The 25,156-nt window shown below is 48.4% G+C and overlaps 1 protein-coding gene across 1 annotated transcript in view; it reads left to right on the top strand.

Moving 5' to 3' along the window:
- Positions 1–25,156, top strand: part of NUAK1 (NUAK family kinase 1) — a 73,457-nt gene that overhangs the window by 10,012 nt on the left and 38,289 nt on the right. The window contains exon 2 of the mRNA XM_025926441.2: positions 22,726–22,846. Within this exon, the coding sequence (XP_025782226.2) occupies positions 22,726–22,846 (121 nt within the window). The remainder of the gene's footprint in view (positions 1–22,725; positions 22,847–25,156) is intronic.

Consider the following 25,156-nt stretch of genomic DNA (forward strand, 5'->3'; position numbering starts at 1 on the left):
GACAGGTGTGGAGAGCCTAGCATTGTCAGGTAAGTGCCTCTCTCTTGCAGCTCTGCACCCCTGCTGCCACCCTGGGCATCTGCCCCTGCCCCCCACCCCCGCCCGCCCCCCACCACCTCCTTGGGCTGCTCCCACAGCCCCCCATCTGAGAAGCCTGGTGGTCAGCTCTGCAGAGGAGGCAAGCTTTAGATGCAAAGTGCATTTGCAAGATTTGCAAACCGTTTTTTCCCTGGGTTGTAAATCGAGTGCTTTAGGAATTGTAAACCGACTGGAGTGCAGAGTTAATGTATGTCTGGAAAAAACACCATCATGATTTGCCTTTTAAACTCAAGAGAAGAATTCCATGTCGCTTACTTTCATTAGAGATACTGAGACAGCATGAAGTTTCCCCGGGGACTGTGCTAGGAGGCATGTGTGGTAGGTTCCCCCTTCCCTGGGAGGGGAGGGGGACAGCCGGGTTCCAGTGTCTCAGAGCCCAAGGGCGATTTCCCAGTGTGAAGGAGGGAGCTGCTTCTTTGTGTTAGAATTTTCTAAGGGCCCCCTCCCCTCCCCCACTCCCTCCTCTGTGTCAAGCTCCTCATATTCAAGTGGCTCCAAAGCCACCAAGACCGCTGATTGCTGCAGGTTTGGAATCCTTGCTGGCCATTGTCTTTCCCTCATGCCCTGGGCTCAGCTCACGTGTGATTTGCCTAACTGCCAAGGGACATGACTGCCAAGGGACACTCTGTGTCTTCTACAGGATGGTGAAAAGGAAGTGGATGATCCAATCTATGGATCTGAAAGGGAGCATGGGGGAGGGTTGGGTTTCAGAGCCTGCCTGAACCTCCTGTGTAACCTTGAGATGGTCAGCCTGGCTCAGTTTCTTCATCTGTGACATGGGAGTGGCTGTGAAGATAAATGAGCTGTGCGTCAAGGTCTGAGAAAAGTGTGTGGTCCACAGCAAACGCTCCTTAAGTGTTATTCTTGGAAGGAGCCCTCCTGGGAAAGGCAGGCCAGCGTGCCGGCTGTCCTTGTATCCCCGGCCGCCTGGGTGCTGCGTGTCACTTGAAGTAGGTACCCTAGTGTTGAGCCCCCTTTCTTCACCTGTAAATCGAGGGGCTGAGACAGACTGTTCTCCAGGTTCACAGGAAGAGAATCCTGGGATTCACTGAAGGAAATTGGTAAAATGTAGATTTCATTTCCTGTTGCTTGGTTTTTGGCCAAAGGACTCCTTGTTGCAGGGGAAGGGAAGTGTCTTTATTTCTCAAAACTCTTTTCCGATTGTCTGGTGCAGGCTTTGACAAGTGTAAGGAGACTTTCCCCATGCGGAGGGCCATTACCTTCCCGGTTCTCGGATCCCATTGGATCTGTATACACTCCCCTTCAGCTCAAGGCAGGCACCGCTTTTTCAAGGATGTCTGTGAGGCAGGTTCTGTGCCAGATTCTGTGTGAGACAGAAAATTCTCACTTTTAAAGAACCTATCAGTTTTCTCATGTGGAAAGTGGGACGGTAATAGCAGAACATGCCTCCTAGGTGGATAATTACCTTGTAATGGTTCTTAGCAGAGTTGAAAGTGAACTTTTCCTTCAACTAGCAGAATGAGTGGGAGGGAAGAGGCTAACACTCCATTGAGTAGGTGAGCTCCGAGCCCAGCATGTGAATGTGTTTGGATGGAAAGGCAAGGCAAGGGTGTGCTCACTCTAGGGAGAACCCCAGCTTGCATTTTCTTCGTGGTCATAGGATATCTGTTTCCCAGGCAGAATCAAATGGGACGTCCAGGGGACGCCTGGGTGGTTCAGGCAGTTAAGCGCCCAACTCTTGATTTCTGCTCAGGTCATCGTCTCGAGGTTTGTGAGTTCCAGCCCCGTGTTGGGCTCTGTGCTGACAGTGCGGAGCCTGCTTGGGGTTCTTTTTCTCTTCCTCTCTGCCTCTCTCTCTCTCTCTCAAAATAAATAAATAAACTTAAAAAAAAAAGTGACATTGAGGGAGGGAAACCTCCCTCATTGCATGAATGGGCATGCAAGCAGCTGACAGCAGAAATCCTGGAGAGGGGAGGAATTAAGTGGAAATCTCCACTGAGACCCATCCACCTTCTCCAATGTGTAGGAAGGTTCAGAGCAGATGGAGGGTATGTTCCCTAACGGTCTTAATAGCAGGAAACATTTACTGGGTGACGAGTGTGTGTGCCAGGCGCTGTTCTGAGTATATGCCTTCTGTCCTCTATCATCAGTGTGTTCATTTTGCAGTTGAGGAAGAAGAGTCTTAGGAAGGTCAAACGACTTGCCCAAAGTCTCAGAGCTGGGATTTAGGGCAGGGCTATCTGACATCAGGGTCATGGTCATAATCCCTCGGTTCCCTAGCCTTTCGTGGGATGGGACCTTGGAAGCTTCTGGAGCCCCCTGCTTTGGTTTTTTTCACCCACACACTGGATGGTGAACACCCACTGAACCCAGGCTCAGAGAAGTGGTCTCCAAGCTTGTGAACATGGCAATTGGAGGAACTTTGTTGCATAATCTCAACTAATTCAGTTATCCTTCTCGTTTATGTCCTCCCGGTGCCTAGTTCAGGGCCTCACACACAATAAGGATGCAACAAATACTTGTTGAATGGCTGTGGGGCGTTAAGAGTCAGCGAATAGTGTCAGGAGTCTTGGGGTCCGTCCCCTTCTTGCCACAACTTGAGCTGTGTGACCTGGGGCAAGATGTGTCCCTGCTAGGCTGCACCCGTCTGTAAGATGAGGGCTCTGGGACAGATTTTTTGTCAGGATTGATTATTCATTCAACAAACATTTGTCGAGGGCCAGCTGTGTGTCAGACACTGCTCTGCTCTGGGTGATAGCGAGAGAGTGATGGTCAGGAGATGGGGTTCCTGCTCTGCCAGAACCCCCTTCCCAGCCTCTTCCAGAGTCCGCATTCGGTGAGTCTGTGTGTCTTGTGCCCACGCTGCTCTGAAGTGGCAGTCACCGAGGCTTCCCTTGTCCCTCCACTAGAATCCCAGCTCTGCCAGGGCAGGGATTTCGTCGGTTTTCTTACCGATGAATCCCAAGCGCCTAGCCCCATGCCTGGTGAATGAACGTCAGTGATGTGCACGCACACAGGCCCAAATGAATGATTCAGGTATCTCTCTCGCTAATAAAATCACTGCATGTGAAACTTCTGGGGCTAAAGCCCAAGAAGAAAATTAAGGCACAGAAGTACCATGTTCCAGGAAAAACTCCGTCTCTATAAAAGCAAGATGCAGCCAAGGTTGGGAAGGCAGGTTTATTATCTCTGCTAGCTGTGGGATTAGGGAGTCAGGCAGGATTCCTCCATTTGTCATCTGGTGATGCTTTTTGCAAACCACAGAGAAAACAAAACAAAAACAAAAACTCTGCCCCTCCGCCCCTCTCCCCTCCAGCCCCCCCACCCCCCGCATGCCTTCTTTATTTCAAGCAGAAAACGCACTTGCTTCTTAAAACAGCTCATGAAGGAAAAAATTATAACAAATATCTTGCATTTCTCTGGTGGCGGCACAGTCTGAATTCCTTTCAGCCCCACAATGAGTTCTAATTTTATGAAATGTTTGGATTAGCCACCAATTTTCCGGTGGAATTTAGGAGGCTTGTCCTTGCCCTTATGCTTGAAGCGGAGAAATCTCATAAAATCCATGCAGTGTCTTGGGCCCAGTGGGACGTTCCAGCCAGGGACAGAATGACCGACCAGCAACAGAGTGGCGGGGCCGGGAGAGATGTCTCTGGCAGCTGTGGGCAGGCTTTGCGGGCGGTGCTGTGTTCCTGAACTGCAGTCTCTGGGGCTTGGCTGGGCTGCATACCTCTTCCAACTGATCATGGGCTATAAAAATTCCAGCCCGAGTACAATGCCTTGTACCTGACCTTGTACTTTCAATTCTTGGAGCCAGAGAACATTAGGGCATCTGGTAATTGGGTGAGAGGCATTTGATAACACATGGTGCTCTAAGCGCCCACCCCGCCTCCCCGCCCCCGTAGTACATATTGCCTGTGTTATCATTTCCCGTTTCCATTTCTTGTTCTGCCTTTAGACCTGCGCTGTCTAATAAGGACACATGTGGCTGTTAAAATTAATCACAGTTAAAACGAAAACTTCAGTTCCTTGCTCACACCAGCCCCCTTTTAAGTGGCTGATAACCCTGTGCGGCCAGTGCCTACCACTGGACGGTGCTGAGAATGTTTTTTCCATCGCCATAGAAATTCCAAAGGGCAACGCTGCTCTAGATGCGGAGTTTAATGGGAGAAGTGTGCCACCCCCTTACTTGGCGTTATTGGCTCCATACGCAGTGTTTGTCACTGTCTGTGATTATCTCTGAGCAACCTCATTCATCATCTCTTCTGTATCTTGGGTCTAGAACACTGCCTGGTATGTTGTAAGCACCCAGTAAAGATTTTTAGGATGAATGAAGTCTGATTCAGCATTGGTCTGCATGTGCCTTACGCATAGGGGGCCTTCAGATAATCGAACCAACACTTAAGAGGATTGTAATCATTGAATGGATTCACCTGGTATTTGTTGAGCACGTACTGTGTATCAGGCGATGCGGGAGGCTCCGGGGGTGATACAGACACGGATCCTCTAGCTTAGCCGATCCAGCGGTTCTTAAATTTGTGGGGACACGTGAATCTCCTCTGCTTGTCGAAATGCACCATCCTTGGCATGTACCCCAGAGAATCTGATCCAGCACGGCTGGGGTAGGACTTAGGGGGACCTGGGAGTCTTTAGCATTGTAACCGAGCAACGCAAGTGAGCACGGTGGAATTGGTTCGTGGTCTCTGCTTTGAAAAACACAGCTCTGGACAGTGGGAAGCTAGTTGCTGCATTCATCTGGATACACCACCCCACTGTCTTCAGTGCACACCTTTTCTTGTGGTAACCGGAACACCCTATGACCTTGGGGTTCTTATATCGGGCCTGAAGCTTGAGGTCTCTTTGCCTGATATCCTCCCATGGGGTAATAATAATGGCAAACAGTTACGTAGCAGTGATCGTGCCTGGCTGTAGCCTAAGCGTGTTAAATCACTGACCTAAGTTCATCCCCGTGCTAACATTAAGAGGTGCACACCATGGCTCTTCCCATTTTACGGTGGATAGACTGAGGCACAGAAAATGAAGTCACTTGCCCACGTTTGCGGTACCCGTAGATGGAATTCAGACCCTGAAATGCTGTGACGCCGCTGCTCACAGTCACTGGGCTTTGAGCAGCTGTCTCCTGAATGTTGGACGGGCCTTTATATCCTTTTCTGCCAGTTGCTTGGAAGCGAAGTTCAGGTGTGTTGATGAAATGCCTGTTTAGGGGATTAACATCTGTGGCCATTATGAGCTCTGTTGATCTACAAATGCCCATCCCTGGCCTCGAGGAGCGGAATTAACTCACACCATTTGTCAGATATTCCCTTGAGCCCGCTACGTGCCAGCCCTGCACAGTACCGCCAGGTGGAAGGGACTCGCACTTGACCTAATGGGGGACACGAGGGATAGGCAGGGGCTTCCTGAGAAAGTGTCACACCCAGGATAGGCTTTCTTCTGGACAGGGAAAGCAACGTACATCTTAAAAACTAGGTGTTCCCTCATTTTGCTGCGTGTGATTCTTGCTGTTTTACATAGTTCCGCTGTATGCCTGTGTCACCCAGTAGGGCCTGTGTGTGTGTGTGTGTGTGTGTGTGTGTGTGACAGGGGTCTTTCCCCCACCATTTTTTAACCACTTAGAAATTCAGGAAACCCCTTAGAGTGGGGAGCGGCCCAGAATTCTCGACTCACTTGTGAGAGCCTTGAAAGAGACACTTAGAGAGAAAGATAGACACCGACAGGTACTCCTTATGTGCCTCCTACAAGACACACTGAAGGAGGGCAGCTGACACGTGACTTCTCATTTCAAGCAGCTTTGTCATGGGGTGATGGTAACTACCAATTTGCAGTGAAAGAAGAGTAGCTCATCTGCCCACGGGGTCAAGGCAGCACCTGGGTTAGCTCCGGTCCGTCCGACCCCGCTGAGGGCAATTCCCACTACACCCCTTGTTCTCAGTCCTGGCTGAGCAGTGGAATAACCTTTTGAAAGCTCTCTGGAGATGGGGCCTGGGCATCGGCATTTTTTAATGGTCCCCCAACGTCACTGTCATGCAGCGAGTTGAGAGCCCCTGGCCGGCGCACGCTGAATGCAGAGGTCCGAGGGTCTGTACTCCTGAAGATGCCCCCATTGGTGCCTGGCCAAGTGGGGACCTTCCCCACAAGAAGGCAGGTCCCCTCCCCGAGCCTTTCCACCGGTTTGCTTTCTCCAGGGAGGAGTGGTGTGTCCGAAGCCATCCCACTGGACCTGGGCCGGGACCTTTTGCTCTGTTGCATCAGAGGCTGCCCGTAAATCGGCAGCTGGCTTGTTTTCTTTCTAGGCCCCAGTTGTAGCGACCTTTGTGTGTCTGTTTATTTCAGGGAAATAATTCCATCCTGCAAAATCAATTCCCTGGGGGCTACAGAAGTACATTTGGAGGGACTTCTTTTAGTGCGGGTGACCTGAAATGTCCTCTTGAAAGAGGCCACAGCTGGTCCTCTTCTCCCAGCCCCTTCTCACTCTACCCTCTGACATTGTCCTCTCGACCTCTTGAGATTTTGAAGGTCTCATTGTAGTTTTCTTACTTACACATATCTCTGCATAAGGCCTATTTGTTAACACTAATAATAAAAGTAATTTGGAGCACTTAGCAGCATTGGGCACACTGCTCGGCATTTTCTGTGCGTTATCTTATTGCATTTTACCTTTTCCTGGCAGTGAGAGAGTAAAGTTTGCTATCTAGGGCTTTTGATCCCTAGCATGGAAGGGCTTACAGTCATGTCATGATTTGCTGGCCTTGTCGGAGGATGAAGGGTTCCATGGACTGTAGAGGCCGCCATATTGGGGCAGTCGACTTGGCGGGGATGACAATGGGTAGTTGGCTGATTGCACAGAGGGTGTAGGGAAAGCAGAAGGTAGTGCTACAGCCTCTAGTGTTCAACCTACCTTGAGCCTCAGTCAAAGAAATGGAGAATACGGGTTAATCTGATGCATCGGGTAAGTGGACATACTGAGTTACCATAGAGAACTCTAAGTGTATTTTTGCAGGTAATTGAAGCTCACCCATTGAAGAGCCAGTCTTTTAAAAAAATTATAGCCATTTATGATGGAAATCTCTTATGCTTTCTTTCCTTCTTAAAACAAAGTACCTTGAAAATAAGACCTTTTTTTTTTTTTTTTTTGATGTCTTTGGGGAACTTCTCCTGAACGGTCCTCAGAACTTTGTTTTGGAGTTCTTGTGTCTGCTATTTATAGTTTGTCTGCTTTCTCCCTCATCAGCTTTCATTGCTTTTTGTGACCTTTTTATTTTTTTTTTAAATTTTTTTTTTTTAACGTTTATTTATTTTTTTGGGACAGAGAGAGACAGAGCATGAATGGGGGAGGGGCAGAGAGAGAGGGAGACACAGAATCAGAAACAGGCTCCAGGCTCTGAGCCATCAGCCCAGAGCCCGACGCGGGGCTCGAACTCACGGACCGCGAGATCGTGACCTGGCTGAAGTCGGACGCTTAACCGACTGCGCCACCCAGGCGCCCCTTTTTGTGACCTTTTTAAAATTTTTTTTTTTTCAACGTTTATTTATTTTTGGGATAGAGAGAGACAGAGCATGAATGGGGGAGGGGCAGAGAGAGAGGGAGACACAGAATCGGAAACAGGCTCCAGGCTCCGAGCCATCAGCCCAGAGCCTGACGCGGGGCTCGAACTCACTGACCGCGAGATCGTGACCTGGCTGAAGTCGGACGCTTAACCGACTGCGCCACCCAGGCGCCCCTTGTGACCTTTTTAAATGATAAAATTCTTCTTCCCCTATAGCAAAAATAATGCATGCCCAATGCTGAAAGCTCACACAACACAGAAAAGTTAAAGATTAAAGTTGTCCTGTCTTGATTCTATCGGTGAGGCTGCCTCTGGCGGCCTTCTACTTCCATTTTTCCACTTCCCCAAAGATTTGCTGTGACCACGCTTGTTATAAATATTAGTAGGAGAATTGTGGGTTACCATCTGTGGGGGCTCAGTGCATGGATTCGATGACATTTCTTGGGTGGCTTTCCTAAGGGTTTATTTCCCTTCCTTGTATAATCTTCACAGCTGAACAGGCCCCAACGGTGACTTTAGTGAACTTCCGTTTTCTCCTGTAACAGGATGAACCATTGTGGGGGGCGTAGGGCTGGCCAGGGTCACTCAGGGAGCCCGCGTCCAAGCTGGGTCCAGTACATTTTCCATTTCACCGTCTCCCTGTGTTTGCGGGTTAAGGGATATGTGGAGTTGGAATGAAGGAGATGCTGCTGTATTTGACTAACTAAGACCAGGAAAAGATCTACCTTGGAGGGGGCTCCAGTGACAGATTTTTAAACTTCTTTTCTGTGGGAGTAAGTAGCAGAATGTGGCCTCCTGTTCGGCACACCAGACCCACTCTCTGTTTGAACATCAGTCTTAGATTAATACCGAGATGGACTCAGAAACACACTTGAAAGCAACTTGCATTATTATCCGTACATAGCTTACATTTTATGACCTGCTTAAAGATGCAGGGAGCATAAATCTTGGGGAGGACTGTCTTATTTACTTGTTCGTCTTTTCTGCAGATGGGATGCTTGCATCAGAGCCGGGCTGGCCTCAGATGTCTGATCCAGGACATTTTAGCTGAACTGTATGAGTCCATTAAACAAATGTAAGGGTTTTTGGGAAAAAGGGCTGTGTCTCAAACCAAATGTTTTACATAGAGAACATCTGGGGAATATTGGTATTTGTGTGTACAGTACATCAGAAAGCAGCTTGGTGGGGCTCAGCTGGGATGTTTCTGGCCTGTGGTTGCTGGATTTGACAGTTTTGTTGTAAGGGAAAAGTTCTTATGAAGTGTTGCCATAAAGGCAAGGCTCGCTCCAGGAAGGGCTGTCCTTGCTTAGCCGCGCACTCAAATTGTTCTGATTAGCTCCCTGGCCGGCTCGTCCACGAAGTCTCAACAGTCTGATATCTGAGCTAGTTTTCCCCAAGGCCGAACCCCTGGAGAAGGGAGGGTCGCAATGCCAGGACTCAGGGTGTTTCTTCTTTGCCCCATGGTTCTGGAGGTTTGATGAAACGTAGGAACAGGTGTGACCCAGGACCAGCCACAAAATCCAAGTACCTGGGCTGACAGTTGCACGTTGCCTTTATGACCCTGTGGGGGCCTGGGGAGTCCTTTTCTCTTAGTGTCAATGTTCCTGTCCTGCAAAACGAGTAGCCTGTCTCATGGGGTGGTGGGGAGAGTACAGTCAAGTAGGGCAGCATTTCTAACATAGTGTGTGGGGGTTGTTTGCACACCCGGGTATTCCATCCATGGGTTTGTGGTCTTACCTACAAGTACAGAGGCGATGTAGACTGGAGTGGAATCCGGGATATTATCTGGGTGGGTTGTCTGACTTTAGCAGCTTGCAGATCTTGGGCCAGCTTGGTGGTAGTGAGTGGATGGATGTTCTCATCCTTACAGAAGTTAAGACAATATTATGTTCATCATGTCTGATTAAATTCAACACCACTAATGTTCTTGGAATATCTGCTGTGTGCCAGACTCTTTCCTAGATATTGGGGACATGAGGGTGAACAAGGCATTTAGGATTCCTGTCCTGTAGGCTCTGTTTGCTGTGTGTGTGGTATTGACCATGAATGATCCTCCCTTTTGTTGGGTTATATGTTGACTGTGATTTAGGTAGCACGGTTGAGGACTAGTATATTCATGTGCTCAGGCGGCCATAACAGAATTCCATACATCAAGTGGCTTAGATAACAGAAATTAATTTTCTTATGGTTCTGGAGGCTGGACGTCCAAGATTGGAGTGCTGGCAGGGTTTGGTGTCTGGTGAGGCCTCCCTTCTGTGCCTGCAGACGACCACCTTCTCACTGTGTCCTCACAGCTCCTTTGTGGGTGTTTGCATGCTCGCGGGGGTCTCTTCCTTTTCTTATAAGGAGTCTCGCCCTGTTGGATCAGGGCTCCACCCTTATGGCCTCATTTACCCTTACTTACTTCCTTAAAGGCACTTCCTTCAAATATAGTCACATTGGGGTTTAGGGCTTCAAGGTCTGAATTTGGGGGGACACAATTCAGTCTACAACAACTGGTAAATATTTTATACACGTGAACATTCTTTGGCAGAGAATAATGGCTAGACTTTTTCCACCAAGATAGGTCAAAATGATCCTTACAGAACCCCCAACCAGCCAGAAAAAAAAGGCAAAACTGCACGGCAACAGCTTTATTGTGGTGTGAGAGGAAATTATTGTAAAAATTACATCTGGATGGTTCCTGAGGATGGCATCTTGACTCATACCAGTCAAGTGAGACATGGCCCATTTTATGGAGGAGGTGACTGAGTATAAGGCATGCACTATGTGTGAGCAAAAGGGACAGTGGAGATGTGTCCTTTTTAGGGATGGAAAAATGAGTGGGTAAAGTAAGACTCAATTCTGGTCTTATTTAGGAGTGTGAGTGAGACACGGAAGTAGAAGTGTGTGTGTTTGTGTGTGTGTGGGGGGGGTGATGCATGGAAGGACTTCTCAGGAGGCCCCACCTCTGCGCACATACATCAGTTCACCTGTGATCTCACAAAACGACACTTTTCTGGGAAGGGTCTTGGAGTCCTAGAAAAAGCATCTTCTTGGCCAAACTCTAGGGTCATGTGCTTACCTATTGGCATCAGGAGGGACTGGTAGTTTCCTTGTCCATGCTAAACCCTCTGTATTTTCTGGTCCCATCCCCCACCCCACCTACTCCCAGGCACCTGCCTTGACTTCTCTAGCCCACGACACCGAGGGTGCTTGCCTCCTTAGTAACCTTGTTCTCTTTTCTCATGCCAATGCATTGACATCTCCCAGTAGAAGTTAGGGGTCTTGGTTGCTAATGACAGAAATGACATTGCTAATGACTCTGTGACTCATTTAAGGAGAAAATTAATTTGTAAGGTCTGGTGTATCCCACAGGACCAGGCTGGGGGAAGGAAAAAACCCAATGCCCCAGCCATCTTCAAACCACTCAAAATTCAATTCTGGGGAAAGAGCGTCTTCTTAGCCAAATTCTAGGATCATGGGTCCACCCACTGGTATTGGGAGGGTGCTTTATCTTGACTGACAGTCTTTAAAACTGCGTCTAATGGCATCCTCAGAGCAAAGTCAGGGCATTTCTGCCAGTAGAAGGATGAATGGGTGCAGGACAGGGAGGAGCTCCCATGTCCCCCTCCTTTTCCAGTTGGATTGCAAGCAACTTGAAGGGAATGCCTGGGTCATGTTTTGCAGGACCTGGATCAGTGCCTTATCCAGAGCAGATCTCCCAAAATTGCTTGCAGGAGAATTGACTCATGATTGCTTCATTTTGGGGACACACCTCCCAGACCCTCCTCTCTGATTCTGCCTCTTGCCCAAGTGCATTGGCTGGGCTCACAGAGAAAACCAAGAAAGACCAATGGATGTGCTTTTGAAGATGGAAGCATTTAAATATTAGCTTAAAACAAGACGTGGGGTGGGGATAAGGCGGTGTCTTCAGAGACTGATACAGCTCATATTTATCAGATACCCACTATGTGCCAGGCACTGTGGCACTTGCTTTGTGGGTGAGGTACAGAGCTTAAGAATACAGTTATTAGGTGTAGTGAGACCCAGATGTCCTATGTATTAGTTGAGTGCCCTAGGGTGAGTTACTTCACCTCCCTCAGTCTCAGTTTATATTCATTGAGAAAGCAGAAATAATAACGTTTTTGCAAGAATTTAATGAGTGAAAGGTTGAGAAACAGGGTGGTGCCCAGTGCCTGGCCCATAGTCAGGGCTTATAACCAGTAATTATTAGGCTTACTCTCAGCTATTGTGAATTATCTCCCAGTGCTTCTGGGTGGGTACTATTATTATCTCCCTTTTATTGATTTATTTATTTGCTTGTAAATAATGGAAATCTGTTTTTCACAGTTCCGGAGGCTGAAGTCCAAGGTCAGGTGCCCGGGAATTCTGTGTCTGGGGACGGCTCCCTGCGTGGTTTATGGACGACCATCTTCTCACATTGTCCTCATTTGTCATAAGGGACCAGAGAGCTCTCTGGGGTCTCTTTTGTAAAGGCACTAATCCGTTCTTGAGGGTTCCACCCTCATGACCTAATCACTCCCCGAAGGCCCCATTTCTAAGTACCATCATGTTATCTCCATTTTAGAGACAAGGTCAGGCTCAGTGATTTCAGGACAAGTAGGGATTCAACACTTGAGAGGCAGATAAATAAAAGAAGACTCAGTGGCAGGTGGCTGTGTTTAGACATCTTTTTAAGGGTCCTTTTCACCCCCCCCAGCTATATTGAGATATTATTGACATATAACATATGTAAGTTTAAGGTGTAGAACGTGATGACTTTATACACATATATATTGCAAAATGTTAACCCTTAATTAACCATTCCATCCCCTCACATAATTATCATTGTATGTGTGTGTGTGTGCGTGTGCGTACATGTGCACAAGTTCATGCATGGTGATAACACTTAAGATCTCCTCTCTTTAACAACTTTCAAGTACGTAAGGCAGTGTTGTTAACTGTGGTCATTATACTGCACATCAGATCCCCAGAACTTACTCATCTTATAGTTGGAAGTTTGTGCCCTTTGACCAACATCTCCCATTTCCCCACCCCTCGGGCCCTGGCAACCACCAACGTATTCTCTATTTCTATCAGGTTTGCTTTATTGGATTCCACATATAAGTGAGATCGTACAGTATTTGCCTTTCTGTGTATGATTTATTTCACTTAACAAAATGTTCAGGCTCCTTTTTAATACCTTGGAGTCCATTTGAGCCACACAGCTTTTTGCCCGCAAGGCACTGGAGGTAAGGTGAGTAAAACAGAAATGGTCTCTGGGTGAATGGCAACCGAGGTCAGCAAAGCAGACCTATATCTGCATTCCGGGGGCTCATGGTAGGGGACAGATCTGGAGGAGTTGGTCAGCTGAAGAAGCTAGTTGCAGATGATAGGGAGTGGAGGGATCCCGGCAGATAAAATGACAAGCACAGGAGTGCCTGGGTGGCTCAGTGGTTAAGTGGCTGACTTCCGCCCAGGTCATGATCTCACGGTTCGTGAGTTCAAGCCCCGCATTGGGCTCTGTGCTGACAGCTCAGAGCCTGGAGCCTGCTTCAGATTCTGCGTCTCCCTCTGTCCCTGCCCCTCTCCTGCTCTCTCTGTGTGTATCTCTCTCTCTCTTTCCAAAATAAATAAACATTAAAAAAACTATATTTAATAAAAAAAAAAAAAAAAAAAAGAAAATGAAAAGCACAGATGTCCAGAAGCATCACACTCTCCACTCGGGCTGTTCTTTGGGTCCCGATAAGAACCACAGTCCCCTGCCCCAACCTCCCTGGGGGTAGGAACTGAGTGATGGGTGCTGGATGAAGCTCATGGAGGTCACCTGCCTAAGGGGATGGCAGAAGATGCCCGCTGGGGACCGAGCGTGCTCCTTGGGGGTCAGGCTGCATTGCCTGGGGCTGGGCACGTATAGCTGGAGGTGCTGCTGTGACAGGCATGCCCGGCAGGTTTGTAGGGAGTTGATTAGCAGGCTGGGAAGCATCGGGGTAGATTGTGCAGTGGGGCTCTGGAGCAGGGCCCAGCCTGCTCACTCTCGGGGCAGTGGACAATGAGAGCTTCCTTTGGACAGAAAAGAAACTCTGGTTTGTGAGAAGATGCTGAATGAGGCCCCCAGAGGGACGGATTGTAGCCCATCCACTGTTCCTTACCTGTCCGGTATGTCTTTGCACACTCTTGATTGCCACAATTCAGCTTTCCGAATAGGAGCTCTGTCGGGATAAAAATAACGTCTGAAGAACCTTTCCTTTCACTTATTTATAAAATCATCTGTGGTTAAAACACGCAATATAAAGCCACGCCCCTCCTTTTTTTGTTTGCACATTCTATATATTTCACCATCTTAAGAAATTAAAAAAACACTTTTTTTCTTTGTTCTGCTCACCCGGGTCAGCTAAATTCAAGTGACTAATTCTTGTTGCCCCCCTTTGGAAAACTAATTATGTTTCTCAGGTCTTTTGTGGCCCTTGTGCATTGTTCGCAAGGTCAGGGCTACAGCAGCAGCCTGAAGTTAATATTTAAAAGCACTGTTTTCAGTGAATTAAGAAATAATGGGATAAAACCCTGCCAAGTATGCCTATTCATGTGTGATATCAAATCAGGCTTCAGAAATTGGAACGAGGTTTGGACTGAATTGGACTAAAGACCGCGTCCCCTGCATGTCTGTGGGCAGAGAGCCCCCAGACATTAGATGGAGGTGAGATACTGTGCCGTGCTGTGAGACAGGTCCTACTTTGCCAGCACGCTTGGGAGTATCTCCCCATCTTGGCTTATTACTAACGCAGCAGGTCTGGGGCTTGGCTGCTCTGGGGCCTGCCTCGTGTGTGCATGGCTAATCTTTGGGTGGCTGTTTTAGTCCTGCTGCCAGCTGTGGCTTGGAATTTGATTAGCACTCCTTGTCCAGAGTATTAATCTCAGACTGAAGTGAGATTCAGGAATCTTCCTGCAGCTCCAGTGCTGTTATTAACTCTGTGAACTTGGGCCTGTGCTTTAACCTCCCTGGGACTCAGTTTCCTCACCTATAAAATGAGGGGGTTGGCATAGAACATTCTGAGGTCCTCGCAGCTCTGACATCTGATGTAACGGTGATCAGTGATCGTTACACCTCGTGCCTGTGACTGTTTGCCTTCTCAGCCTTCCACCCTGTACACAATCTGTCAACCTGGTGGGGCTGGACCGCTTGTCATCCTCATCTGCAGATGAAGAAACTGAGTCTATGATAGGCTTGCCTGAGTACCACTGTTCAGGGGCACCTGGCCAAGTTGCCGTGACTGAGGGCAAGGCCAAGGTGCTGATGTGGTTTCTTGGCAATTCTGGCCGTGGTTCTGCTGGGCTTGGAGATTGATAAATACAAGTTACACAACCCTAAGCATATCCAAGCCGGGTTACGAACGGCATCAGAGTTATTGGATGCTACCGGTCGAGGCTGTCCAACCTCTGCCCTCCGGCCAGGCCCTTCCTCTCCCTCCCCAGGACAGTTGGAATCTGGAAGAAAAGCAGCTGCACTTTAGAATTCTGAGTTGGTGTTGCATTTGGCTTTTAGAAACGTGAAAGCCCAAAAATAAACAGCTGCCTGGCCCCTCGAGTTCCAGCTAAACAGGCCTGCGTTTTCCGTCTCTGTGACTCTGCTGTGGTCTGTGTAGCATCTCTTGTGCTAGCAGAGGCCTTTTTTACACAGGGGTGCTTAGGGTTGTTCATTAGAGCCTGGAGAGACTTCTGGAGGCTTCTGCTAAGAGAAGGCTCCCCACAGCCCCAGCCACATCCTCTGTCACAGAGCGTTCAGAACGCGAGGCTCCGGGGCTCGCTTCCTCTCTCCTCCTTTGGAGACATTTACTTTTTCAGGTGTGGGAGCCCCAGGTTGTGTGCAGAGCATGAAGTAACCCGTTAGCAGCCAGTTTCTGGGGCTTCGCAGCATGGGAGCAAACCTTCCATTTGCGAGGGGTTAAATTAATGCGGGTCGCAGCATCCCCTCAGGGAAGCAGCTTGTGTTCAGTCCCCCTCTATATAGATGGGCAGTTCATTAATTCTCATTAATCATCCAGTGTTGAATATGACCGCATGGTGTTTGGGTTACGGCGTAAGAAGTGCCATCATAGCGACATTAACTCTGGTTTAAGTAACATAATGGCAGTTCTCATGCTTCAAAGTGCGGCAGAATCACCTGGGAAGCTTGTAGCCACTGCTGATGCTGGAATTCAGTACATCTGGGGTGGGGCCCGGAAGCTGCATTTTGACACTCAGCACCCACAGCCCCCCTGGGCTGCCGGGGCCTGGTGCAGGCGGTGTTCTCGCTCCCCACTCTTTGAGGGAGGAACTGCGCTCCCAGACAATCAGATTATGTGCTCTGAACTGGCTTGTTGCTTGCTTTTGCCATGGCCGCTGTTGTTAACTTTCCATTGGCCTTTCTCCGCACCCCTGCCCCCCATCCTTTGATTCCTGCCTGGTCAGCCATGGCCGCTATCTGGTGTTTACAAACCCCAGCGCAGTACAAGGAGTGTAAACGTGCCCGTAATTTCTGAGCTGTGAATTCCACTTCCTTTGTGGCATCACCCCATGCAACAATGACACGCTTAGCCCAGTCCTTGAAGAGGGGGTGTGGAGAGCAAGGGAAGCCTTGTGCACGTCGATAACAAACATCCCAGGCCTCTCTGGGGGTCCCGTGAGCAGGCCCTAGCCCCGTCGGATAAAAATCTGATTTTACAAGATTATATTTTACAAGATTAAAGGGCTGGTAGTGGTACAAGGGGGTTGCCGTTCTTTGAAGAAAAAGCTTTTCCTTACACACGCCATGCTCCCTGGCGTCTGGGCGCATCTCCTCAGCGCGTGTTGATACAGCTCTTGGCTTCCAACCTGCTTCTGTCTGAAAAAACATCCATGTAATGACATGAATCAACAAGCCGGAGAGGAAGAGGCCCATGGGCCCCGTGGAGGACTTGGCTCGGGTCCCTGTAGGGTCGGTTGCATCATGGCAACTTGCTCGAGTGTTGTCTCGAGTTGGCCAGGCTCCTCAAAAAGAGCTGGGGGTCATTTAATTAATTAGGGGCTTTGGCTGCAGGATGGCCTCCTGGGTGGCATCACCGTGGTGACGGCCACGCATAGCTTTTCTGAATGGAAGCCATTTGGTGATCCTGGGGTCTTTGGATCTGTGTGGCCGGTGTGGAACTGTGCCTTGCCACGAACTCTGACCATCAACCAGATAAGAGCAGGAACCCCTACGCCGGCCTCTGCCCTGATTTGGCTGCTTACCTCCACTGCAAGTGGCCTCCGGGCCCCTTGGTGAGAAAAGATCCCCGAGCTGCTCTGACTCAGTGCCCTGGAGCTCCCGTGGAACGTGGCCGGGTGTGAGATCACACCTTGTGAATGGCCGGGAAGCTGCCAGCTCCTATTGCCGGGATTAGAATGCAAGCTTGTTCCTACTAAGTGATTCTAATGCCGTGTTTATGGTCATGTTTCTTCCCCGCTACTCAGACCCCCAATTCTGCCTCCTGAGACCTCACATATGACCCTATAAAACTTCATGTGCTTGGAGGGGTCCCTTCACACTGACCTTTGAGAGCTTCTGTCACTTGCCGTGTTTGCTGTCTACCCCAGCTTCATCCACAGCTTCTAGAATCAGCAGGTGGTGGACTCAGGCTGCTGCGGGTGAAGTCTTAGCACTGTCTTTTACAAACTGTGAGTTTGGGCAGTATTTGTCTTTTCTGTGCCTCAGTTTCCTCCTGTAACAAATGAGGTTTTAGTTAGGATTAAATGAGATAAGGTCCCCTGGCACATAGCTAACACTTACTAAATGCTAGTTACTGCTATTATTAAGAATAGTGCCACTGATCTTAAACTGTTGCTATGTCCTGGCCAAAGAGCATTAAGACCTCACTACTCAAAGTGTGGTCCCTGGACGTGCAGCGCTCTCATCACCTGGGGGTGCACTTGCCAGAAGTGCGGAATCCCAGGCCCCACGCTAGACCTTTGCATCCGGAATCTGCATTTTAACAAGCTGTCCGTGGCCCCTGTCTGAGAAACACTGTTCTAGGACAGTCTCTGCAGGCTGACGTGGCAGTGAATGAGCATCTGTGGGAGGTGGCTGTGGAGGGAAAAGGGCAGTGATTCTCCTGGTCAGAGCCTGGCAAATGTAGAACCTGCCCAGAAATACCTCCACTCCCCAAAGCAGGACAGGAAGACGGCTGGCTGCCCCCCTCTCTGCAGGCGCACAGGCTGGATGTGAATTTTAACCTGCCCTTGCTTACTTATTACAAATCTGGGGAAGGGGAGGAGGTATGTACTGAAAGGGGAGGGGAGAGGCCTATAAGATGATTTGCTGTGGGTTCGTCCCCCCGAAAACATGGTCCAGGACCCTGTGTCTGCCAGGCCTCGTTTATAGTCATCACCATCAGTAAAAGCACCTACTGTGCTCCAGGCACTCTACTTATGTTATTCCCACTCCTTACAACAGCCCCAAGAGGTGGGCCTTGCTAGCCCCATTTTACCGATGAGGAAACTGAGATCTGTGATGGTCAGGCTCCCGGAACGAGGTCAGCTAGTCAGTAAAAGCCTGGCTTTCGCAGCCACCGTCTGCCTCCCAGAACCCTGCCCAGTGACCAAGCTCTTAATGTTCACAGCAGCCGCTGTGGCAAAGGACACCCAGCAGGCTGTAGAACAGGTGGCTGATGGTGATTATTCCAAAAAGGAAAAACTGCCTCCATGGAAGAGGAGACTGGGCCTGTTACATTTAACAAGGGTTGGGGACTGGCTGGGCTCAGTGTGCCTCTTAAACAGGCAGGCACCGCAGGGCAGAATTCACAGGTCCGCAGCCAGCCCCGCTGCTGCCTACGGTTTAAACATTAAACTATAGGGTGGCCTTATTTAAAGGCAGACCGTTTTATAAGGCACACGGTGCTGTCTAGACTTGGGAACATTTATGAAAGTGGTTGTACTGTGCGTGAGTTCCCGTCACTCTGAAGGCGGAGTGACATCTCTCTGGCTCGTGCAGGAACAAATTGGATGTTTTGGGGGGAGGGTGTATGGTTTCAGACATTTGGTAATCTCTTCCTGCTGGGCCCTTTCCCCACCTCTATCTTTCTTTGTCGATGTGGGCGAGGACTGAGGGAAACTGGAGAGGTTTTCTCCAGAATTCTGGCACCCGTGCGTATTTCTTTGGTAGCCTTAGGTCACGAGGAAAATTGCGTGATCACTTGTGTAATTTTTGCTCGTTGCCCTTGTCCTTCCCCTCCTCTGCTCCCCACCCCCCACCCCAACCTTGAGGGCTGGGGCAGAATCTTGCTGGTTTTCCCTTTTGTGTAGTCCCAGCACTGTGCCTGGTGCCTGGTAGGTACCCAAAAGGAGTAAGTGCAGTCCAAATGCAGAGAGGCTGAAGTGGATGTCTTGAGGCCATCTTCTGGCCTCATTCTAGGCCATTCTATTCCCCTGGTCACCTGCACAGGTGACCATAAGAAGGAGATGGGGGCGGGGGGGAATAGTCCTGGGGTTGCTTTATCCTTCTGTCTGGTCTCAGGCTCAGATGCCATGGTGATCATGGTGGGTGAGCCCCAGCTGCTCTGGGCTTCCAGACATGTCAGAGGAGGGTACAGTTTAACGACCTGGAGAGAGATTCTCCTGACTTTTATGTACTTGGGGAACATATGTTCCCTAGGCCTTTACTTGCTGGCCCATGAGGAACCAGGAGGAATTCAAGTGTGCTCCAAGAATGAAAGGAAGGAAAGCAGGAAGGCCCTATATAGGGGGCAGTCTCTTCAGGTTAAACATGCTGCCATTTACTGAACACTTATCCTGGGCCAGGCATGTTCCAAACACCTGACGTTTCATCCTCACAGGGTACCTGTGAGGCAGGTCCCCTTCTTTCCCTACTTGATGGATGAGGAAACTGGAGCACAGAAAGGTTATGTCACCTCTCCAAGGTCACACAGCTAATGAGTGGTTTTAGCCCGGACTCAAAGCCATGTTCCTGACCATTACACAACACGGCTTTGCCTTGTGCTGGCTCAGGTTATCCTTCGACTTCATGAAGCAGGCACCACCTTAAGTTACAGGAACCACACTTAGAGATCTCTTTCTCCTTTTATAAACAACTCTTTAAAATTGTGACAACCATTCTTAGCTTTCTGGGTCCTACAGAAACAGGCCATGAGCTGGATTTGGTCACAGGCTGAATATGCAGCAAACCAAGAAGCATTTCAGAGGGTGCAGAATGTCCCCACGAAGATGAAGTAGGGAAAGGTGTGGAGAGAGGGAGGTGGCCAGGAGCTGCCTCATCCCCTAAAGGGGTCAGAGGGAGGGTTTCCCTAAGGGATCCTGGAGCTGAAGCCTGAATAAGGATGTAAAGATCCGTGACGCGTAGAGCACTTGGCACAACGTCTGCACCGTATAGGAAGTGCTCCACGACCACCTGCTGTTATTACACTGGTTGTTACTGTGTCCGTGGTTTGCCATTAACTGGCTCTGCGACCTTGGGTGGGTCATCTCACTGCCCTTGGGAGTTGAAATGAGAGTCTCCCCCTGGCCTTGACAATTGCATGGTTCTAAGTGATTTCTAGCCCGCCTTCTTCGATGGACTTCCCACCAACCCTTTGAAAGAGGGGGCAGAATGAGCCCTCTTTTACATTTTCAATAGAAGATTCATTGTAGGAAGAGGGAAACTTTGGTGGAGGGACAACCACCATGGTTATTAACATTTATGGAGCCCTTTTAGTTTCCTCAGTGCTGAGTGGGGTTTTGTTAGAATGTGAGCACTTTCCTTTTCATACTGGGCTGGAAACATCCCCCTGGCAAACGGCACTGTGAGACAGTCGGCCTCCTGCCCCACTGTTGGGGGGAGCTGACCAGTGGGCTTATTTTCTTACCCCCCAGAATGTCTTTACCCTCCCCTGACCCTGGATGGGGAAAGAATTTCTTCCTATTGTCCTTTGACAGTAGAGCCTCCTTGAGGCCAAGTTCAGCCTGCTGCATAATCAAAGGGGTGGTTTCTCCCCTGGCCCATCTTTAGTCCATGGAGGAATGCAGGAGGTGGTCCAACAGCCACCCACATCCTCCATGGCCTGTGTGTGCTCACTGTCTTCTTCCTCCGAGAACAAGCTCCCAGGATCGCAGGCCCTGCTCAGACAAAATAAAGCCTTCCAGTCATATCTTTACATTTGACGTCAGCGCAGGGAGGCTTTTCTCGCTGCATACTGAATGGGGCTTTCGGAGGGCCTTGAGCCCGGCACCCTGGTGAAAAGGGGCCTTGAAGCTGGAGGCTCATTCATCCCTGGGCAGCCTCCTTTTATCCGGCCTCCGCCTCCGGGTCTGCTCCCAGTCTAGGGGAGGACGGTGCCTCTCCCTGGGTTTACAGCAGGGCGTCCAGCGTTTCCAGTCTGCTTTGTCCATTCCTCGATTGCCCTTGCAGTAGGATGCCAGAGAAAAACGAAGCATCTTCCCAGTGTGCCTGTCTTGGTGGTGGTGTTTGACTAGAGTGGTCCTTGTTTTTATGCTCCGGTTTCACTGTCGCTTCTCTGGTCTGGGTTCTCATCACCTAACCGCAAACATCACCCCTGCCTCCCCCTCCCTTCCCTCCTTTCTCCTCCCTCCTCCTTCCCCTTCTGTCTACCTAGCACCTGCCTGCCTGCCCACACTAAGGGTTTTTCAGGCCTGCCACGTGCCAACGCGGAGTTAAGCACGGGAGATAAAACAGTGAATAAGATCCCCGCTAGTTTAGAGCCAAGTAATGACACGAATACTGATTTCATTACAGCTGGGGAGGCTTTTGCAAAGGAGAGATATGTGGGCCTGCTAGTCCATTGACATTTGTTGGGAGGGCAGCAAATGGCAAAAACAGCAATAATAATAGTAGCTGCCCAATTCTCATTGAATTATAGATGGGCTGATTGTAGTTTCCATGTATAGTGCCTGGTGGGGACCCGGTGTAAACCAGAAGATGCAAACGTTCCCAGATGTGAGTAGCTTCCTGCTGAGGCTGACAGGGCTTCCCCCTGTCGTAATCGAGGTGTGGCCATGGGCTGCTGGTAATGAGGACGCTGTCTCTCCGGGGTACTTCAGGTCTCTGTGATCCAGAGGGATGAGTTAAATGCCTTTCATCTAGGAGAGGGTGGTCCAGGTGAGAGCTGACATCATAGGAGGACCACTTTGGAAGGGACTAAGCTGGCTGTTGGTAACAAGCTTCCTTGTTACCCACGGACACCTTCCTCCCCCCCCCCCCCCCCGAGTACTTTTTGCCTCCCTTAGAGCCAGGGTGAACTAAATTACCAAGCAACTTGTTTAGGAGCAAAGATGAATCCACTGGCCAACATATTTTTCCTCATTAGATTCCCGTTGTCATTTAATGCCTTTTTATTTATGTGTTTCTTTTGAGCGATTGCTCTGCGCGTTGGCCCTGGCAGGCCTCTACAGTTTGCATTTGCAGACATTGGCACGGGGATCATCTGGGGCCAGGCAGGGAGTCTGGCTGTCCCTCCCTTTGTTTCATCCTGATTTTTCTATAGCAGAGCCTTTTTGTCTCGTCACGTCACGTCACGTGAGATGGAAGGTGCCCGGGGCCAGAGGAAGGACGAAGGAAGGATTTGGCCTCTGAGCAGTTGCACAACCACAGCATAGGCTGGAGTCTTAAAACCCTGCATTTGAGCAGAACTGGCCTGGAGAAGCGCCGTGCAAGGAAGCTTTCACCAGCCATTGCTGCGGCAGCTGCCCACTGGGGCTGAGTGATACTGATTTCACCCATCCATGTTTAATCATCTATACCCTGTAAACTGAGCTCTTCGGTTTCCTTTTTTCAAAGCATCAGGATTCCTAGAGTAAACGAATTTGGCCACGTGAAGCAACCTCTGCTTTATGGGAAAACAACAACAACAAAACAAGGGAAACAAGACCAAAATAAAACCCCCTAACCCAGCATCCCAAACCCCAGGCTCTTGGACTCTGATGTTTTCTGTTGTCAGGAGAAGGGTGTTTTTGCTATAAATGAAAGACGTGACAGGGGGTATTTTGAAGCTTTGTTTTGGTTATTGTCGGTTCTGCCAACAAGTAACATCTGTATTTATTTTCCAAACTCCCCCAATGGCTGATTTGCATCTGTTTAGTCCTCTGAGTAACATTTCATTTCCTGACTTTATAGGTTGCTATAAAATCCATTCGTAAGGACAAAATTAAGGATGAACAAGACATGGTTCACATCAGACGAGAGATTGAGATCATGTCATCCCTCAACCATCCTCATATCATCAGTATTTATGAAGGTCAGTGATTTTTTTTTTTTTTTTTTTTTTCACCCACGTATCAGTTACCATTTCTCATACCATGGGGCCTGCCAAGATTTTTAGGTAATTGCCCTTCTGGGCAAGAGCCAAGTAGTTTTTTTCTTCATGATGCAAAAATAGCTGGGTGTTATCTCCTATTTGGTTACCTCGAACGCAACCAGACACACGGAGCACGGCTCCCTTTGGTCATAAATAGCTCCGGCTGGTGCCTTCTTCCGCCTCCCGGCCAGTTCCTTGGCGGTTGCTAGGCAACCCGCCTTATTAAAAGCCAGTATGCGAGACAGCCATGGTTTCTGAAAAATGGCAGTTTGCTGGGTGACCAGGGTCATGGTGGATCCATTGTAAAGGTCATTGCCTAACGCAAATGCCCCAGTGGTGGAGTAAGGAGTTACTCCAAGTTAGGCTCTTTGAGCTGGGAATTAGCTTTGAGCAGGTCCGGGAAGTACCAAGAAAGAGGAGGGATCTCTCGGCGGAGCAGATGCCTCACAAATGGAGTCCAAGTCATAAGTGGTGTTTGTGGAAGAGCGGGGCTGGGAAAAAAGTCACAAAAATGCTTGAACTTCAACTCGTTGGTCCTTCCTGGGAAGAAATGGAGAGTGTAAACTTCCTATAGCCTATCTTTTCTTTTTTTTTAATATCTTGTAAAAAAATTACTTGAGCAATATGTATTTATTGCAGGAATTATTGAAATACAAAAGTTAAAATTTAAAAATATTTTCAGGGGCACCTGGTTGGCTTGCCAGTTAAGCATCTGACTTTCGCTCAGGTCATGATCTTGCGGTTCGTGGGTTCCAGCCCCGCATCGGGCTCTGGGCTGACAGCTCAGAGCCTGGAGCCTGCTTGGGATTCTGTGTCTCCCTCTCTGTCTGCCCCTCCTGTGCTTGAACTCTGTCTCTCTTTCTCAAAAGTAAATAAAAATAAAAAAATAAATAAACAAATAATTCAATTCTAACCCCCCAGTTCTAATATCACTCTGGCTATATTTATTTATATTTTATCTACTTCTCTATGTCTGTACATGATTTTTATCCAGAGTTAGATCTTACTGTTTATACCATTTTTTAACTTAAAATTTTTTCATGCTTTATACTATGCATCTCTTTCTATGTCAATAAATATTCCCTGTAGGGACAGTTTGAAAGACTTTATAGTATTCCATTTATGGATGTATCATAATTTACTGAATCTAATTCCTTTTCTTAAATATTTAAGTTGTTTCAGATTTCTAGTTATTATAAACAGAGCTTTAGTGATCCTCCTTGTAATCATTTTTATATTCATTTCCGTAATTTTTTTTTCTTATGAGAAATTTTCTAGGCTTGGACTTCCTGAGTCAAAGTGTTTCTCCAGAATATTTTTAAATATACAGTCGAGTCAGAAAAATGAGTCTATTTTTAATTTGGTATAATCGTAATATTTTTAATTATGGTCTGAGCATAATAAGTTACACAGTAGTGGCTAAGAGGAAGCCAGATGGTAACCTGAAAGTTTTTCTGGTATCTATTCTAAGTGCTCCTTCTTCTGGTTCTCTGCTGTTTTTTTGCCATTTTTCCCCCCTGTTGTTTCTATTTTTTCTCCTCATCCAGAAGTAAATGTTGGTAACAGGTTTTATCTTGATTTTTCTGAAGCTCATTTTTGGAGCCCTTGAGGATAGAATGCTTGAGGGAAATCTTCGTTCATTTATTCTCTCCACAAACATCCCTTGCAGTCATTCTCCAAGTACAGACTCTGAACCAGTAACATTAGTATAAATTAGGATTGTTAGAAATGCAGATTCAAGGGCCTCACTGAGGACCTGATGAATGGGCAACTCTGGGGTGGGGCCCAGAAGTCTGTGTTTTAATGAGGATGGGAACCAGTGGCCTACCGAGTGTCTGTGTCTGGTTAAGCACTGTGTTAAATGTGGTTAAAAATCTCATTTTCAAGGCACAATACAAGGCATGATAGAAAAATACTATGTAGATATACAAGCAACATATCTAGCACTGTGGAGTCCTGGAGCTTAGATGTTTTCATGACATACAGGCTGGGCCATGAAGGAGGTGTGTTTTTGTTTTTGTTTTGTTTTGTTTTTTTGAGGAAGAATTGGCAAAAGTAGAATTCTACGTTGATAAAATGAATCTGAATATGCCTGTCAGTGAGGGGAATTTCTAGAGTTTAGAAGTGAGTGGAGATACAAAATGCAGGATGAGAGTGAGTTTTATACAATTCTGAGTGTTTTTCCTCCATGTGACCTGATTACCATGAAAACCTGAAGGCAGCTGTAAAGGATGACCAGTACAATGTGGA

This window comes from Puma concolor, chromosome B4, assembly GCF_028749965.1.
Source record: "Puma concolor isolate L17-30 chromosome B4, mPumCon1.1.hap2, whole genome shotgun sequence".
NCBI lineage: Eukaryota > Metazoa > Chordata > Mammalia > Carnivora > Felidae > Puma > Puma concolor.